This window comes from Artibeus jamaicensis, unplaced genomic scaffold (genome assembly GCF_021234435.1).
Source record: "Artibeus jamaicensis isolate MK-2021 breed Jamaican fruit bat unplaced genomic scaffold, CSHL_Jam_final scaffold_537, whole genome shotgun sequence".
Classification (NCBI taxonomy): Eukaryota; Metazoa; Chordata; class Mammalia; order Chiroptera; family Phyllostomidae; genus Artibeus; species Artibeus jamaicensis.
This window is the reverse complement of record NW_026522047.1, coordinates 39,195,614-39,214,116: the sequence shown is the minus strand read 5'-3', so window position 1 is coordinate 39,214,116 and position 18,503 is coordinate 39,195,614. Positions and strand designations below refer to the sequence as shown.

Here is an 18,503-nt window from a genome sequence, read left to right as displayed (position 1 = left end):
CCAACCCTTTTGGTCGGCGCTCAGCTCAGGAGGTTCCTGCACTAAGTTTGCCCCTCGGCGGCCACCGTCGCCCGGGCCAGCCCAGTTTTGCCTACCGCTTGACTAGCTCCCGCGTTCCCCAGTCCACCCCACACGCTGTGCGTACTATGCGTGCTGTGCGTGAGCGTGCGCGGGCTCGTCGGCCGGCTAGGGAGCTGCAAACGGCCGGCGCCGCCGCGCGGGGGGCGGGCGGCGCGGAGGAGGCGGCGGCGGCCATGGCCGAGGCGTCGCCGCAGCCCGGACGGTACTTCTGCCACTGCTGCTCGGTTGAGATCGTGCCGCGCCTGCCGGTGAGTTCCGAAAAGGGCAGTGGGCCCTCTCCTTGGGCTTGAGACGAGCTGGCCAGGCAAGGAAATAGCCTCGGCAGCATTGGCCCAGGCCCCGCGGAGGTTTCCGAGGCGGAGCCTGTACTCGGTGGCGCAGAGGTGCCGGTGATCCCGATCCACGGTTTCCCGCCTCGTGAGGCCGTTGCGTCCCCGATGGGGAAACGGAGGCCCGTAGAGGCCGCGTGACCTTCTCCGTCGGGCTGTCCAGGAGGAAGCGGGGCGCCCGAGGAGAGGGGATCGGGGGCAGTTCCCTGAACGCGTCGTCGGCGCCGCGCCTCCCTGCAGGCTGTCCAGTGGAAGTCCCCTGCTGCCTGCTCTTGGTTTTCAGGACGAGTGGCTGTGGCCCTACCCGGGTCTGAGACCTGCTGAGAGCCTGCGTTTTTGCGCTTCCCTGAGGCTTTAGCCCAACGTGTGGCCGGGTATTGCCTCCTGCTTATTTAGGCCAGTGTCTCACAAGATGACCTAATAGTTCCGTGTGGTGCAAGAGAGGGCTACAGACAGTTTTCCAGGCTCTCTGGAATGGGACCAGTGTTCCCTTGCCCCTGGCTAACCCATTCCCACTTCACAGGTGAAAAAACAGGCCCACGGAGGCTTAGGCCGGCCACGGTCCCGACATTTGCAATTGGGCCAGCTCACGAGAAACAGGTGTGGGATCTGGGAGTGGGGAGGATTTAGTGAGCACCTACAGGGTGCGCTCCTTGTACTTTACTTCCCCACAGTCACCTGGCTGGTAGGTGGAAGAGCCTGTTTTGATTTCAGAGCCATACTGTTAGTCCTTCCTTTCCAGCTGTGGGGTTCCCTGGGAAGAGGAATTGCTACTGGGAGGTCTCCTGCCAGGAGGAGCAAAGAGAAAGAGTCTTGTCTGCATTGTGCCAAATACAGAAAAGAAAGGGAACTAGCGCCTGGGTTTGGATAGTGGTGCCTCGGGCGGGGGGGGGGGGGGCAGAGAAAGGGTGGGGGTGGTGTCGCTCCCAGAGACAAGGGGATTCCCCATCTCCTCAGGGGAAGGGGAATATAAAACGAAACCTCACGTGGGCTGGCGAAGACACGGAGGAGCCAGAACTTGCCCCACTTCAGTCTCCCGGAAGTCTTGGTTTTGCCTCTTCCGGTTTCCCTCATGCCCCAATTTCTCGGTCTTTCTCCACCATAGCAGGAAGGGGCTGATCACTTGATAGCTCACCAGCGGGATTAGTTGCATGCAGACCCTCACAGGGGGTGCAAGCCCCAGGATCAGTCCTGGGTCTTAGGCTCACCCCAGCAGCTTGTCTAGAACCACCAGGAAGCTGGAGGCTGAGGCTACAGCTGGGCTGGGGCCAACACAGGGTCTGGGGCCTGGCGTGGTGTGGCCACTTTCTGCCCATGTGGCCTTGGACCAGGAGGACCCTGACCTCTTATGTTACTGGCCTGATGAGGACATTTCTAGTCACAGAATCCAGTGGTGAAAAGGTAGCCATGACCTTTACCTTAAAAGTTATAGGCTGGTCAGGGATCCAATCTTGAATTGTCAAAGTATTTAGTCAGGAATGTTGGTAAACATCGTAAGAGCAAATATGACAGGGAGGAGGCATCCAGGCGGTGAGAGGCATCCAGGTGCTTGGAGTGGGATTCAACGAGCCTCGGTAGACAGGGGGATTTTGTCATTAAGGGGCACACCTGATGTTGTCAGGGAGGGAAAGCTGGCTCTTGGTAACAGTGGGAGGGCCTAACTAGCACTCGCCCCCTGAAACTGGGACTTCTGTTTGTGGGAAACTAGCCCCACTGTGTCTGCTGTGAGATGCTTGTGCTGATTTTTATATAGCTCCTACTACTGTTGTGACAGGAACTAGCTGTTGTCACTGTAGCACCTTCTCAGGCACCCTGGACTTGGGCTTGCCTCTACCAGCAGGGCTTGGCTGTAGGGTCAGGTTGAGGCTGCCCCCAGCTGCCCCGTTTCTCAGCTGTATATTTCTGGGTGAGGTATTCAACCTCCCTGGGCCTCAGTCTGCTCGCTGTCAGATGGGTTTGATGAGATCATCCACACTTGCTCGATGAGGTCCAGTGGGAGTACACGTGTGCAGAGGAGCCCAGCGCCTGACTCCCAGAATGTACAGGGAGAGGCAGGTGGCCTAGCTGGAGTGCTGCATGTGGGAGCAGGAACCAGACAGGCCAGCTGGCTCGGAGGCCCTGAGGCTGGTACACAGGCCCAGACCCAATCCCCGGAAGCAGGAGTGCTGGTGACGTGGTGGATATACATGACTGCAGGGTCCTGGATATGGACCTGCTGCACCCAACACCCTTGGGGCTTGTGCAGAGGTCAGTCCTCCTTCAGTGCAGGTTCTTGCATACCTGTGGTGTCTGTGGGAGACAGAATCGTAGTATCTATTGATGGTGTTGGAAGCAGCCTGGGAAGACAGAGAAGCTTGGGTTAGGTGGGTGCCGCGGGTTAAACCATGTGTTGGGGTCTGTATGTGTATGATGCATGTGTGGCTTGCCTTAGGTGACACCAGGTCCTGGCAGGGCTCTGCACTGTTGTGTCCAGCGGTGTGCGTAGGGCTCATGGAGGCTTGGGGGCACAGACGGGGTGTGACTGGGGTGTGAGGAGCAGGCATGAGACTGGGTCAGCTTTCTCATGGGGTCTGGGCAGGTCTCTGCCTAGTGACATTGAGGAAGGCCACGTGGGGCGAGGGAGCAGCAAGTGTACCCTGGGGTCCAAGGGCTGTAGGGGTGTTATATTATCTATATTTGGGTCTGAGCCCATGTACCCCTACTGCAGCTCTGTCCTTTTTGGGGTCTGTGCTGCTCCTGGAGCTCTGCTCCTTCCCGAGTGACCCCGAGGGGCCTGGGCCCTAGAGGCAATGTCATTGTAGAGTGGGTGAACATGCAGGGCCAGGCATCTCTCCAGCTCCCACCTCAGTTTCCTCAACTTCACTATATGCCCCTGGCCGTGGACCCTCTGCGTGCGTGGCCACAGTTAGGATAAAGGGTGGTGCCCATCCTTAGGGCTGGCCCTGGTGACCTTTGCGCCCCTCCCCCCATGGTGTCTGTCAAAGCCCCCATGTCCTCCCTATCCCCAAGGAGGGGCCAGATGGAACCTCCTGGGCATGTCCTGGGGGCCTAGTGCATGGAGTGAGTGCTCAGTGAATTTAGCATCTATGTGTTATCTTTGATGCTCTGGCCAGTGCTGTTGCCATGGTGATGGTGCTGGCGTGGGCCCCTTACCTTTCAGCCCTGTCTCTGAGGGAAGAGGTAACTAATTTACCCCAAGTCATTGGCTAGAAATAGGTGCTCACAAGTTAGGGCCCAGCAAGCAGGTGTTCCTCACCACCCCACAGGGGAGGAGTCGCCTTGGCCCCATTGCTAGAGGCAGGTTCTGTCCTGTGGCAGGGATTCCTTCATCTCACAGTCCCCTTGCTGGGATGTGGGTTTCTACCATTAGCTACTCTGATTTAGTAAAAATCTCTGGGACGTGCTCTCCAAGGAGGAGGGCATTGGGAGACCCCCGGTTGTGGTTTCTTCCCCACTGCCTGCAAGCAGAGGCTGGAGGCCTGCCTCACGTCTGGGGCAGCCCACGACTCAGACAGGCCGCTGTGGACGCAACATGGGCCCTCTCGAGAACAGAGTGCAAAGGCAGGGCCTGATCATGACCCACTGACAAACCACAGCTCTTGGGTCCTTGAAGGTTGCCGGGTTTCAGAGCCCTGGGGTTGAGGCCATCCTCCGTTTACAGGTGGGGAGACCGAGGATTGCAGCCAGGAGGTGACGTTTGAGCAGAGACCCAGCTTCCGTGAGGGGGCCAGCCAGGTAGATATATATGGGGAAGAGTGCTCCTGCAGAGGGGCTGGTGTAAGGCTGCCAGGGGAAGAGGGAGAGAGGGAGAGGGAGAGGGCTGAGCAGTCTGGACTGGGGTCTGGAGGGGTGGAGGGTGGAGCTGTGGGAGTGGCCGGGCCAGATCATTCCGGAGCTGACCGATTGCTGACTGTGCTCTGTGCTGAGAGGGGGCAGTGATTTGTGAACACAGCAGTTGGGTTCAGGGAGGTGTGGGGACTGTGAAGGATAAGAGTGATGCACAGGCCACACAGGCCGAGAGCATTGAGTGCCCAGGAGCTGCAGCGAGCCATAAGTGGGCAAATAGTTCTAACTGGTGTGGCTCAGTTGGTTGGGCTTCGTCCAACAAACCGAAAGGTCACTGGTTCGATTCCTGGTCAGGGTACGTGCCTGGCTTGTAGGCCAGGTCCTTGGTTGGGGGAGTGCAAGAGGCAACTTACTGATGTTTCTCTCCCTTTCTTTCTCCCTCCCTTCTCCTCTCTCTAAAAATAACTAAATCAATTTTTTTTAAAGTGGGAGAATGGGTTGCCCGTTTCCAGCAGATCAAGCTGAGGTTCAGGCTGAGGCCACGTGGCACATCTGTGGGGTGGGGGTTGGGGCTCTGCCAGGATTTGGTGAGAGCTCAGACCTTCCTGTGGGTCCGGAGCTGAGGGGTTCCCTTCCCTGGGTAGACCCCTGGTGGCAGGCCAGAGTTTAGGTTTGTCTGACCTTGCCGTGTTTGTGGGGTGTCTGGTTCCCCACATCCCAACCGTAGCCAGCCAGGCTCCTCTGCACCCCTTTTCCCCACGGGCCTGTGCACAAAGCTGCCTGTGGCTGTGTGAAACCTTGAAGTAAACAACAGGCTGCTGCTGCCAGGAGGGCGATAGGAGGAGCTCCTGAATGACAGCCTACTGGCTGGGAATCCTGTGTATGGTTGGGACTCTCATGGTCACTCACTGTGACGGAGCTGTCCCCATGCCACTTCTCAGGAGGGCAGAGGGCTGTCCTCACCGTTATGACCCATTTAAAGTGTGCGCTTCACTGTGGTCAGAACACCTGCAGTCCTGTACCCATCCGCTCCATCTGATTCCAGAACATTTCATCACCCCAAAAGAAACCTGTCCCCATCAGCAGCCACCCTGTCGTCCTCTCCAGTCCCTGACAACCACTGACCCACTCTCTGTCCCTGTGGATTTGCCTTTTCTTGAGATTTCACATAAATGTGTGGCCTTTTGTGCCTGGCTTTTCCCACTGAGCACCATGTGTTCAAGGCCCACCCACGTTGTAGTGGGTGTCAGAGCTTCACTCCTTTTCACGGCTGGGTGATGTTGTGCGAGTGACGGCATTCGTGCGTTGATGGAGGGACGTTTGGGTTGTTACCATGTTGTGGCTCTTGTAAACTGAGCCATGGACGTGCCTGTATAGGATTCTCTGTGGGCGTGTTTTAATTTCTCTCGGGCGGACACATAGCAGTGGCATTGCAGGGTCACGTGGTGGCTGTGTGACCTTTGGGAGAACTGCTCGCTGTGTTGCAAAGAGACTGCCCGTTGTGTGTTCCCACCAGCATGTCAGAGGGTCTGATTCCTCCACGTCCTCGCCAGCACTTGCCACCACTGCCTGAGTGTAGTCACCCTGTGAGTGCGCAGCGCATCTCACTGGTTGTCACCTGCGTTTCCTTGTGCCTGGTAGTATCTAGCATCTTTCCATGGGCAGTGGCCATCTGTGGATCTGAAGAAATGACCCTTTAGTCATTTTTTAAATGGGTGGTTTGTTTTTTATTGTTGAATTTTAAGAGTTCTTCATCTGGTTTGGATACGAGGCCCCACGCTCTGTGCAGCCCCCACCTGCCCTCCCCACTTTGCTTCAGCAGCTTTGTTTTTGGCAGCAGGGCAGGTGCGAGGGACCGGGTGTGCTCTGTGCTGTGGCACCCGCTGTCTAGCTGGAGACGTTTGGCATGCCGCCCACGACCCGGGGTTGTTCCTACAGAGGCCACTGTCACATAGGACAGTCGTGAAATGTCACCTTGGGCAGAAGTAGGCCTTGTACACAGGTCTTGTCTCCTTTCTGTGACTTTAGGGACCCCTCTGCTGGCCCTGACCTGCACATGCCCAGTGAGCACGACGTGGGCTGGGCTTGTTTCAGGCCCATCAGCCTGGTTGGGTCTCACACACTTTGTGCCAGGAGCAGGTCCTGCGTTCTCCACTCAGGACATCACAATTTCTGCCACTGGGCTTGTGGAGGGAGGGGTACCGGGGGTGTGGCCAGTGAGGATGGGTCACACTCCAGCTTAGGGTGGCAGGTTGTGTGTCAGGACTGCCAGAATGTTCCAGAAATGCCTCTGTGGGGCCGGTCCCTCTGCCCTCAGTGGCTGCCTTCCTGGGAGCCGACCTGCTCTGAGGCCCAGAGAGCCCTGAAGGCCCACAGACAGCTCCTGGCCCAGCCCCCCCCCCCCCCCCCGGGAGTGTAGGGTCAGGGGCCCGCCCAGGATCAGGTCTCCTTGGTGTGTGTGGGGTGTCACCCGGAACATTCTCGTGAACAGCTTGCTAGACCCACATTAGCTGGCCTGTCTTGCTGCAGGCCTTGTCAGAGCCTTCATCAGCCGATGTGCTGAGTGGACACTCTGCAACTCCGGGACTCCGTGACTCCATGGGCAGGCAGGAAGGTCACCTGCGGAGGAGCAGGTTGAGGTGCAGCAGTTGTAGCTGTGGTTGACGGGTGTCTGTGTCTGTGCTCCGCTCACGTCCGCCAGCCAGGCCTCTGCTGGGGCTGACCCTGGGCTGGAGCATGTTTACGGATGGGTTTCTTGAGGTGACGTCCATCCTGGGCCTCACTCCTGTCCTCTGCTGCTTGCTGTGGCCCAAGGCTGGGGCCGAAGGCATGTCCTGCTCCAGGCAGGGGTGTCCAGTGAGCTTCCGGATTCAGATGACACGGGGGCTGGGACGCTGAGGCCACGCTCACCTGCTCTCTCCTCCTGCAGGATTACATCTGCCCACGATGTGAGTCTGGTTTCATCGAGGAGCTTCCGGAGGAGACCAGGTAATGCAGCCCCTTGGTCACAGAGGCCTCGGGCCCAGATGCCTACTGGTAGAACCCAGGCTGCTAGGACGAGAGAGTGGAGTTGTGATGAGGGACATGCAAGCGCTGCGCCCAGTGCTGGTTCAGAACCATCTCAGTGGGCGTGGGGTGGGGTCTGGGCAGGGCCCTGGGGTCCCTGGGTAACCAGATGTTGAGATAGTCTCCACTCCCCTTACTTGGGATGAGGGCAGGGACTGCAGAGGGCAGAGAGTGACCCTGAGGCCCGTGGGGGTCAGGCAGGGGTCCTGCCTCTTCTCCAGCGGGTCACCCCACTGCTGACTTGCACCGTGTCCACCCAGGAGTACAGAGAACGGTTCCGCTCCCTCCACAGCCCCCACAGACCAAAGCAGGCAGCCATTCGAGGTGAGTTGATCGGCCTCCCCTGACAACGGACCATGCCCCACATGGCTGAGGAACAGGCTCAGCCCCTCGTCCTACAGGCGGTTGTTCACTCTCTGGGAGACCTTGCACCCCAACAGGCAGGGCTGTCCTTCTCCCTGACCCCTGGTTCTCCTGAGTTTCCCTTCCCGGGCCCCTCCTGCCCTCCTGTGTCTCACACATGCGCCGAGATTTCCCTGGTGTCTCCCTGTCCCCTCAAAGCGCTGAGCCTAGGACAGTGGCCACAGTGGGGAGGAACAGTGGCACCCATGCAAGGGGCCCACAGTCACGGCCTTCCTCCCGCAGAACATGGACCAGTACCATTTCATGCTGCCTCAGAACTTCGGGCAGTTTGCTTTCGGCATCTTTGACGACAGCTTTGAGATCCCCACGTTCCCCCCAGGGGCACTGGCCGACAATGGCAGGGACCCTGAGAGCCGGCGGGAGAGAGAGCAGCAGTCCCGGCACCGGTATGGCGCCCGGCAGCCCCGAGCCCGCCTCACCCCGAGGCGGGCCCCCAGCCGGCACGAAGGCGTCCCTACGCTGGAAGGGTGAGGGGGCTAGGTGTGGCTGGTGGGTGGGTCTCTCTTGGGGGCTTCCAGCCTGCTGCACCCCACTCAGGCAGAGCAAGTCCATTCTGAAGATTTTGTGGGCGCAGAGCTGTGGGTGCTGTCTCTGGGCAGGGTGGTTCCCACGTGGGTTCTGGCAGAGCTGGCCAAGCCCACTGTGCAAAATGGGGTGGCACAGGTGGGGGTCGAGGCCCTGGCTGGGCTGGGGAGTGAGGGAGCTGAAGTGTAGCTCAAGGACCTGCACAGAGCTGGGGATTCTCATGTCTACTCGTGTCCACTGAGGGTCCCCATCATCCTTTTGAGCAGGGTCTCATTGGCTTGGGTGTGGCTGGTTCACCTTCAGGTCTTTGTCCCAGAGCTGCAGCTGGTGGGCAGTTCTTAGCACCCCTGCCCTGTAGCAGCGCCCCCAGCCCCTCCCACATGCAGGTTGTCACTAGAACGGCTTCTTTTTAGCTTGAGGACAGCATAGGAGGACTCAGAATAAAAACTGAACATTTCTTACAGGCCTCATCCCTCCAGAAGAGGCGGGGCTAGGCTTTTCACACATCTCTGAGATGGCCTTGGCTGTACACGGAGAAGCAGCCATTGTCACAGTGGGCTTAAACCCACACGGAGCTTATCCATTTTCCTCACTGTGAGCTGGAGGCCCAGCCTGCCACTCATGTTACAGCTGTCTCATGTTTGAGTGGGTCCACCAGGACCTGGGCTGGATGTTCAAGGGCCACTGGGAACAGCACGGCTGACCCCACAGCTCTCATGACCTCCAGAATGTTCCCCAGGTTGGATCATGGGGTCGGGTGTGGTGACACCGCCATAGGTGCCATTGAGGCCTTGGGGTAGTCTGTCCTGGAATTCAATGAGAGCGAGGTACCTCTCTGGGTCCGTCTCGTGTTTCATTCTTGTTTCTCACCACAAATCTCACTGATTGAAAGCACACCCTTTAAATGCTATGTGTTTAGAAGCTGGGCTCCAGTCTCCTGTGTGTCCACCCAGGGTGCCCTCGCCCTGGGAAAATGCTGACCTCATGCTTGGGCTTGGTGTGTTCCAGGATCATCCAGCAGCTGGTCAACGGCATCATCACTCCAGCCACCATCCCCAACCTGGGCCTGGGCCCCTGGTGAGTAGGTGGGCGGGTCCCCCAAGCCCCACCCAGCCCCTCTGCCACTTGAACCCCACACGTCTCTGCCCAGGGGTGTCCTGCACTCAAACCCGATGGACTACGCCTGGGGGGCCAACGGGCTGGATGCGATCATCACGCAGGTATGGGGTGGGTCTTCCCGGGTGGTACTAGGGGTATCACCTCTTTCCTTCAGATGGGACTAGGAGTTTGGACAGGCCCACACCCTCCTGGAACACTGAGAGGACTTGAGCGTGTTCCTGGTAGAGTGCGTCTCTGACGTGAATGCTTTGCTTCCCAGCTCCCCACCTTCCCGTAACTTCCATCCCGGGCCTGGGGCACACCAGCCAAATGATTTCTGCAGGCACAGGACCACCGTGAAGCAGGAAACCGTGTGCTGGCGTTGTGGGTCCTGGCTTGGTCCCATGTGTGGATCCCAGGTTCTCCCCAGCCTGTCCCGAGATGGGTGTCCACTGTGATTTCAGTGGCACTTGTAAGGCAGGAACATTGCCACTTTCAGAGCTGCTTGCCAACAATCCCTTTGACTATTGTGTCTCTGGTGGGATTGGCCCTGTGGTTCTAGCTGATGCCTTGTAGGATGCAGGATTGTATGAGCCCCTGGGTGGGACCCTTGGCCCCAGGGCGCGGTCTTCCCGCCCTGGCTGTGAGGAGACGATGACTAGGTGAGCAGAACAGCAGGCTGGGCCCATGACTGGGCCTCATGGGGTATCTGACCTCTGACCCCTAAGTGAGGGTTCTGGGGGGACCAGAACAAACTCGGCCTCGGTGCTTTTGCAGGTAACCCAGCCTTGCATTTCAGAGTCCAGCAGGGCGAGGGGCCCCGCCCGCCGACCGAGCTCCCGTACTCTGGCCTCTTGTCTTTCAGCTCCTCAATCAGTTTGAAAACACAGGCCCCCCGCCCGCAGACAAAGAGAAAATCCAGGCCCTCCCCACTATCCCTGTCACTGAGGAACACGTAGGTATGTGTCCCTTAGTCACCCAGCTTCTTTTCAAGATACTTTCCTTGGGGCTTTTCTGTTGGGTTAAAGGTTGGCTTAAAGGGGAGGCTTTATTGGTGTCCCCTTTGTTCCCCTGGGACACAGGACTCAGGACACAGCCTCTCTCCCTCCCCTGGGTCCAAGGTGGCCCTGGATGAACAGACTCCCCAGTGGGACACCTTCAGTTGGGGGTGTCACAGGGGTTCCCTGCTTCCCACAGGCTCTGGGCTGGAGTGCCCCGTGTGCAAGGATGACTATGAGCTGGGTGAGCATGTGCGGCAGCTGCCCTGCAACCACCTCTTCCACGATGGCTGCATTGTGCCCTGGCTGGAGCAGGTGAGCAGGGGGGTGGTCAAGGCCATAGGGCCTGCCCCACCCCTGCCCCCCGCCAGCCTCTGAACTGCTTCCCTCTTCCCACTCTGTCCCCACAAAGCATGACAGCTGCCCCGTCTGCCGAAAAAGCCTCACAGGACAGAACACGGCCACCAACCCCCCAGGCCTCACTGGGGTGAGCTTCTCCTCCTCCTCATCGTCCTCCTCCTCCAGCTCGCCCAGCAATGAGAACCCAGCAAGCAACTCCTGAGTCCCCCCTGCCAGTCCCCAGAGTAAGCACAGGACCCCGGCCAGCCCAGGCTTGGCGGGCATGGGGACACCAACGTCCTGGAGCCCAGGAGGTGCCCCTACCCGTCTCGGCTCTCATACCACCGTGGCTCCCATGGACTCTGGTGCCAGCTGTGCCCCCACCTGTGGGCAGAGTCTCAGAGGACCCACTGCCTCCAGGTTGTGGAGGAAGCCTGGCCCTCCCCCAGGAACTTCTCTTGAAGGGCTGGGCATAGAGGTGTGCAGGGCACATGTCGCCCCCAGGCGTCCCCAGCATCCCCCGTCTCATCTGTCTCCAACTTCACCTTCTACGTGTTGAACAGCGGAAAGGTTTTTATAATTTTAAATTATTACTGCTTTGAAATAAATGGACATTAGCTTACACACAACCCTGCATGATCTGTGTAAAGACGGGGTAGGGCCGCTCAGCCGGGGTCTTGGCCCCACCAGATAGGCCAGCAGCCCCCACCCTGAGTGCGGGGGGGGCTCGGGACCACAAGGATGACCAGCAACAAAAACTGAACAAAACTGCTCTGACTTTTTTAAAGGAAAAAAATACGTGTATCTTGAAAGTTATTTAAAAAATACACCTACTTAGAAAGAGAAGCAGGTGGTTGGCGTTTTCCTTCTGCGCCGAACCCTAGGGTTGTGCCCCTTGGGCACCAGCCAGTACCATTGTCCCAAACCAGAACCCTGGAAGCAGGCTGGCAAGGTTCAGTAAGGAAGGCGCAGGGGGTCGCTGCCTCCGAAATGGGTAACTGAGGAATCCCAGTGTGCTGAGGTGTAAGGTGGGGCCTTCCCAGCTCGCCCTCCCTGCAGCGGATGGGGTTTTATGTATGAAGGCTACTTTGGAGTGCAGGGTCACCTGGGGAGAACCGCTGGCCCTGACCACAGAGAGGGGGGACTACACCCCCCAGGTAAGTGACCCCGACTTTGTTTTCTGTATTTTAAGTGGCAGGAGGAGCCTGGGAGGGGTGAAAGTCCACCCCCCACTCCCAGGGACTGTTACCTACCTCAAGAAGAATGTTCCACCTTGGCTGGGAGGGGCTCCCATGTTAGCCCCCCATAAAACTCCATGGGGTAAGTGGCATCATCATCCCCACTTGATAGAAAGGGAAACTGAGCCCCAGAGTGGAACTGCCTGGCCCAAGGCTGCCAAACTCACTCAGCCCCTGGATAGGGGCTCAGGGGTGCTGGGAGATCGGTGCGTACTTCCCCAGGCACAGCACTCATGTGTCCTTTCACTTCCCCCAAGCCTGTGGAGGGTGCTGACGTGGAGCCCCTTAGCCTACACACAGCACCCCTGCACCCGGAAGAACTCAGGAGCGCTGAAGACATTGCTTGATTTCAGACGCCATGTGTGTGTTTCTACAGCTGCTGTGACGGATCACCAAAACTGTGGCTTAAACCACACACATTTATTCTCTAACAGTTCCGAGGTCGGGAGCTTTACATAAGTTTCACCTGCCAACCCAGCTGTGGGCAGGACTGGTCCTTCCAGAGGCTCCAGGGAGAACCACTTCTGACCTTTTCCAGCTTCTAGAGGGGCCACATTCCTGGCTCGTGGCCCCTTCCTCCATCTCTGACTCACCCTCCTTCCTCCTATGAGGACTCTGTGATGACACTGGGCTCCCTGGAAATCCAGGGTCATCCCCATCTCAGGCCTTGACTTAATTCTACCTGCAGAGTCTCTGCCTTGTGAGACAATCAGGACCTGTCACTCCACAGTGTGTCCACGTGGCCCTCTCTCCTCTGGCCCTGAGACCCCCTCACTACACCTGGCTCCCCCATTCCTTGCTGCCTCAACACTCCAATGGGTTCCCACTGCTGAGTCTTTGACAGACTGTGTCCCAGCCTGGAGTGCCCTTCTCAGGTATCTGGTGACCACACAGCTGAATTCTGTTTCTAGGCCAGGAGGTGTATTGCTGGGGACTCTTCACTACCCAGCTCCTGCCCAGCTGAGTGTCCACCCCCCTCTCAAACTCATATGAGGGCTGGGCCACTCCTGTGAGGTTCCTCGCTGGTTCCCCAAAGCCCTGCAACATAGCAGGCATTCAATGCTTGTGAAATGAATGAGTGACTTGGCCACAGTCTGGGTGGCCTCCAACCTCTGGTCCCTAGCCGCCTGCCCAGGTGTCTTCTGGAATCTCATCTAGCCAGTCCTCAGCCCTTTAGGGGCCATGATAAGCAAGAAGTGGGTGGATAGGTGTTACCACCTGGTCTGGCCACTGCATTGCGGGGCACCCTGCCTGTCCAGCACCATGGTGACACCAGCAAAGTGAAGCATAGGTGGTATAGCCATTTTCCTCAATGCTCTCCTGGAACCCACTGTGGGCGGTGCAGGCCCATTGTGGGGGCCAGGCACATGAGGTGGCTGCTAGCGCCCCATTTTCTGTCAGTGCCTGCCCACCGCCTGCCAACCCCACCATGCACCCATAGAGGTGGACTCGGTGGTTTATGGCCATGAAGAAGATGATGTGCATAGCCTTGAGCTCCTCAATGCCCATGCAGATCCATGGGGATCTCAATAGTGCCTGCTGGGAGGGGCTTAGTCAGGGCCCTCGGCCATCATCTGCTCCCACTCATTCATTCAACATTCACCAAGCACCACCTGTGTATCTGGCTCTGCTGGGTGTGGGGACACACTGGGGACCACACATACCCAGCCAGGAGCTGTCCGAAGGATGTGGCCCTGAGAGCAGCTGTGGGGTGTCCCTGGGTTCTCATCACCTTTGCCATGTCCAACCCTGACAGTGCACCCTGCTGCAGTGGTGTGATTCTGCAAAGACAAAACTGCAGAAGGGGGGCACCACCCAGGCAAAGGTCTGGGGTGGGACACAGGGTGTTTATAGCAAAGTGCATTCGACTTGATAGCTGCTAACACTGCTTGAGTGCCAACTGTATGCCAAGTGCTGTACCCCACTAAGCCCACACAGCAGCTACAGATGAGAGGTGCTGACTGTGCCCACTTCCCAGAGAGGGAACTGAGGTCTGGGAAGGAGCAAAGCCAGCTTCAGGCCCCATCTGTCCACCCGTGGGTGACCCTGTGTGATTTCTGCCTGGCTTTGAGCCAGTGTTTCCTGTCCAGCAAAGCAGGACTTTGGGACAAATCACTACACATACCCTCAGCCCCACCTGTGCATTGAGGTCTAATCTGGAGTCAAGGCTGTGCCCTCTGGTCTTCAGTCTGGACTTGGATACCTGAGGCAACACGGAACTCACCCCATCCCCATAGTGCCTTGCACCTGCTGCTTCATTGGCCAGGCCCCTGGCTCCTGAGTGTGTTCAGTTCCTTCTCTCAGTGAGGCTCAACTCAAGCCTGCCTCCTTGGAGAGGCACCTCCCCCCCACAGTCACATCTTGTACATTGCCCTGTTGTCATCCTCTCTGCACCCCATGTGGTCCCCTCTGAAATTATATTACTTATTCACATGCTTAATTGTTTTATGCTTTGCAACCCCATGATGATGAGCTTTCTGGTACCTCTCACAGCATACAAGAAGTACCCATTTTTATTATTTTTATTTTGTAAAGATTTTATTTATTTACATTACTTGAGAGAAAGAGAGGGATAAAGAGAGAAACTTCAATGTGTGAGAGATGCATGGTTGCCCTTTGCATGCCACCAAATGGGGACCTGGCCTACAACCCAGGCATGTGCTCTGACTGGGAATTGAACTGGAGACCTTTTGGTTTGCAGGCCGGTGCTCAATCGATTGGGCCACAACAGCCAGGGCAAAGTACCCATTTAATAACCACTGAATTAATGAAGGATACAAGACCTCCAAGCCCAACACACACAGAGCCATTCATCATCTGTCACCCCATTACTGCCCAGATGGGGAAACCGAGGCTCAGAGAAAAAGAGCAACTGTCAGGTCACCTAGCAGAACCAGGTCTCGCCTCCAGCCAGAGGCCACCCTGCCTGGCTGTGTACACTGTCGGTCAACCGGCCCAGCCAGACCCCTGCCATTGTCTTGGTTTGGTGAACCTAATGAGGGCCTTGGAAGTCCTAGATGAAAGCACCTAGGAAGGGCAGGGGTATTATCTGCACCAATGGTGGTGATTCAGGCAGTGGCCAGCAATCAGCTCCATCGCCTACCTCCTCCTGCCTGGGCCTCAGAGTTGTGAGGAGACTGAGGCAGGCCCGTGGGGTCACCAACCATCCTGGCCTCCCAGGGGTTCTCAACTCCTTCATCTTTGCCCCTGCATCTCCTCTTGCCTCATACATTCCACAGATACTTATTGAGTGCCTGTTGTTTACTGGATGGGGCAGCAGGGACAGTGACTCCAACTCGATGAGGTTCTTGGGCATCAAGGAGCCCTAGCAACACCAAACCCTGGCAATGTGACCCTGGGCAGGTCTTTTCCCCTCTCTTCATAGAAAGTTTCATAGGAAAAAATACAGGGGTCCCCAACCAGGAAGATCCTGAGTTTTGTTTTGCACTGTGGGAGTTGAGTTCAAAGCTGGGAGTTGAGCCCGGCTTTGCCCCATTGTATTATATAACTTCCTGGAGTCTCAGTTCCCCTCTGTGAATGGTCCTAGTGACCGCATACTCAACTATTTTGCAAAGACCCTTTTCTGCTACTGAGCCAGTCCTGGAGCTGAGAGCTTCCTCTGTGAACATTTTGGTTTGGCCCATTTTACAGTTGAGGAAAATGAGGCCCCAGAAGGGAAATGACTTAGCCATACAACCACAGGAGGCCCTGGGACACTTCGTCACTGAAAGAGGACTTAGCTCATCGCTTAGCAGTTGTTATTACCAGAACCTCCCTTCCTCCCAACCTAGTCACCGGGCAGTCCCCTGCGACTCACTGCCAGGGCTGTGGCACCAGCGAGTACCTTGCACAATGCCGCTGGGGTCCGCAGCAGAAAGAAGTGGGTGGAGGAGAAGGGGGACCGCCGCCAGCACTCGTTGCTCTCCAGGTGTTTGTAGCTGCGTAGCCTCCTCATACCGCTTGGCGTCCCCGCAGCGCCGGGGAGCTCGTGCCTGCAGCGGCCATGCCAGACTCAACCACGGGCAGCTGCGCAAGGCTTCATTGCCCACTCGCTTGCTGCCCGCTCTTGCTTCCGGGAGCAAGTCAGTGTCTGCCAATACCGAGTTGGGGGCGGAGCGCCAGAATGGGAACTTCCTGCAGGGGCCAATAGGGAGCCTCGGGGCTGCGGACTGCAACTCAGGGGCAGGGCAACTGGGCGGGGCCAGAGCCGGGTGGGCGGGGGGGGGAGCTGGGGGGGCTCGGAAATGTGTTTGTCTTGCTCTGTGGGAACAGCGGTGCGTGTCTGAGTCACCGAGTTGGCCTTCAGGGGCTGCAGGGTGTAATCGCGAGAGAGGCGGGCCGCGGAGTTGGAGGGAGGCAGAGACAGAAACAGAGAGATGGGAGACAGAGACACGGAGAGGCAGAGAGAAACAGAGATAGAAACAAAGACGGAGAGACATGGAGGTAAAGACACAGACAAAGGGACCTTGACAAAGAGACTTGAGAGGCAGACTGTGAGAATGAGGCCGATAAAGGATTGAGAGACATGGAACGAGACAAATACAGATACTGTGAGACACAAAGACAGTGGCAAAGAGCTTCAAAGAGAAACAACCTAAGATGGAGAAACGGAGATTATGCAGCACGGGGAGAGATGGCTAAGAGGCAGAGAGAGGTACAGCGAGAGACAGATGTGGCGACACAGAGGATAAGTCAGACAGAGAGGCAGGGAGAAGTGGAGCTGCTCAGGGGTCAGAGGTTGGGTTGGAATTTTCGGCCTGAGTGTTGTCTGCACTGGCCAGGACCCTGGATTGGGCACGCCCAGGTGGAACTTGTCTGCCCTCCAAACTGGAGCTTCCTAGAGCCAGGCCCCTGGGCAGGAGGCTTTGCTGACGGGCGGGCATGGGGATGGGCAGGCGCAGACAAACGTTTGGGGGATAGTGTGAGAACGGGCATTTGGGCAGGTGGGTGGATGGAGTGTTGTGGGTGGGTGGATGGGAAGGCAGATGATGGAAGGATGAACTCATGGGCATGTCTGTGGCCAGTAGATGGTGATTGAGGCCAGCACCCCATCCCCAGCATCTGGAACTGCTGTCCTAAGCATTAGGAGTGGGGTGGCCCTGTTTATAAGCACACCTGCTCATCATTTACAGCCACATCTAAGCCTCACTGGGAGCCACCCCATGCCGTGGGCCCTTAATGGTGAGTACAGTGAACTTCACAGACTCACAGCCAAGAGGCACCATTGATAGGTAGGGAAACTGAGGTCTGGGAGGGACAGCAACTTCCCCATGGACCAACACAGGACACATCCCAGAGTTCCAATCCCTGACACTCTGCTCCCATCAACCCAGTCCTACAGCCCTAGCCCCAGGTGGTACCTTTAAATGGCACCGGGGTGAAGAAAACATGACAAGCCTGCCCTAAAGGAGCACTGGAGGGATAAATGATCCATCTGAAAGTTGGGTTGTCTTCCGGGTAGCTCTGGGGATTCTCAACCCCCCTTTCTGGCCTCAGGAGGGCCATGCAGGAGCTGTGGCAAATGCCCAAGCCCCAGGACCCCAGGCATGAGATGGGGTAAGGTGCCCCTATGGCCTGGGTCTAGTCCAGCCTGTCTCGCCCTACTGGGGGCCCCGAGGCCAACACCTGAGGGACTTCTGTGCGTGCATCACCTCTCCAAGTTCCTTCTTTGGCAAATGGGCCAGGAAATGGCTGGTGTGGCTCAGTTGGTTGGGCATAGTCCCACAGACAGAGAGGTCACTGGTTCCATTCTCAGTCAGGGCACATGCCTGGGTTGCGGGATTTGTACTCTGTTTCTTATTGGAGGTGGTGACCAGTTGATGCTTCTCTCTCACATCAATGTTTCTCTCTCTTTCTCCCTCTCTACCCCTCTCTCTAAAAATAAGAAAAAGAAAATGGGCCAGGAAAGGGAAGGCTGGAAGGATGGAATGAGATACTCTATGGCCTTGTTGAAAAGAGGTATAGCACACAGACTTGGAATAACATTCCACTTGCCAGCCAGCCAGCCAGAAACTTGGTCTTCCCTTCCTAGAGGGTTTTCATCCGGCCCATCCCTGGGAGGGTAATTTTGGGCACCCTGTGCAATGGATGGGACCCACGTCCGGGAAGCTGATCCTGGCCCAGGTGTTGTGGAGTTTAATAAAAGTTTTATTGAAATTAATTCAAATATATATATAATTCACACATCACACAGTGTTTTCAGTACATGCAGAGTTTTCGACCACCCTTATCTAGTTTCAGAATATTCCATTACCCCAAATGGAACCCCTTCTTCATTAGCATCCACTCCCTACCTGCTCCCTCTGCCCCTGTCACCCACTAACCCACCTCCTGCCTGTGGATTTGCCTGTTCTGGACATGTCACACACACAGAATGACACATTGTGTGGTCTTTGATGTCTGGCTTCTTTCACTGAGCATCGTGCTTTCAAGATCCACTGGTGTTATAGTACGTGCCAGCCATGAAAAAGGGCAAGTGCTTTTCATGGCTGAGTGATGAATATGCAAGTGCGTGGATGAGGCACATTGTGTTTATCCATTGACCCGTTAATGGGCACTTGGTTATTTTTACCTTTTGGCTGTTGTATATATGTGTGTACAGGTGTTGGTGTGAACACATG

At 56.9% G+C, this 18,503-nt stretch overlaps 2 protein-coding genes across 3 annotated transcripts; one reads left to right on the top strand and one right to left on the bottom strand.

The window, feature by feature from the left end:
- Positions 1–152: 152 nt before the first annotated feature.
- RNF126 (ring finger protein 126) lies at positions 153–11,491 on the top strand. 2 transcript variants are annotated; one of them, XM_053658538.1, is made up of 9 exons: positions 153–329; positions 7,126–7,184; positions 7,523–7,586; positions 8,005–8,152; positions 9,219–9,291; positions 9,361–9,430; positions 10,174–10,267; positions 10,506–10,621; positions 10,719–11,491. In XM_053658538.1, exons 1-9 carry the CDS (start codon positions 255–257, stop codon positions 10,866–10,868), a joined length of 849 nt encoding a protein of 282 aa, XP_053514513.1. In that variant the 5' UTR covers positions 153–254; the 3' UTR covers positions 10,869–11,491. The 2 variants fall into 2 exon arrangements, with proteins under 2 accessions (XP_053514513.1, XP_036994963.1); XM_037139068.2 differs by having other exon boundaries at positions 155–329; positions 7,908–8,152; positions 9,219–9,287.
- A 1,546-nt stretch (positions 11,492–13,037) lies between these two features.
- FGF22 (fibroblast growth factor 22) lies at positions 13,038–17,600 on the bottom strand. Its single transcript, XM_053658459.1, is given in 8 exon segments — positions 13,038–13,143; positions 13,145–13,232; positions 13,314–13,432; positions 13,548–13,664; positions 15,679–15,754; positions 15,757–15,865; positions 15,867–16,017; positions 17,509–17,600. Coding segments are annotated over 8 exon segments (858 nt in total).
- Positions 17,601–18,503: the final 903 nt, after the last annotated feature.

Excerpts from the sequence above, each read along its gene's own strand:
- RNF126 (XM_037139068.2), top strand. The coding sequence starts at position 255 with ATGGCCGAGGCGTCGCCGCAGCCCGGACGGTACTTCTGCCACTGCTGC. Across the intron at positions 7,587-7,907 it reads AAAGCAGGCAGCCATTCGAG|AACATGGACCAGTACCATTT; the intron begins GTGAGTTGATCG and ends TTCCTCCCGCAG. Across the intron at positions 9,288-9,360 it reads AACCTGGGCCTGGGCCCCTG|GGGTGTCCTGCACTCAAACC; the intron begins GTGAGTAGGTGG and ends GTCTCTGCCCAG.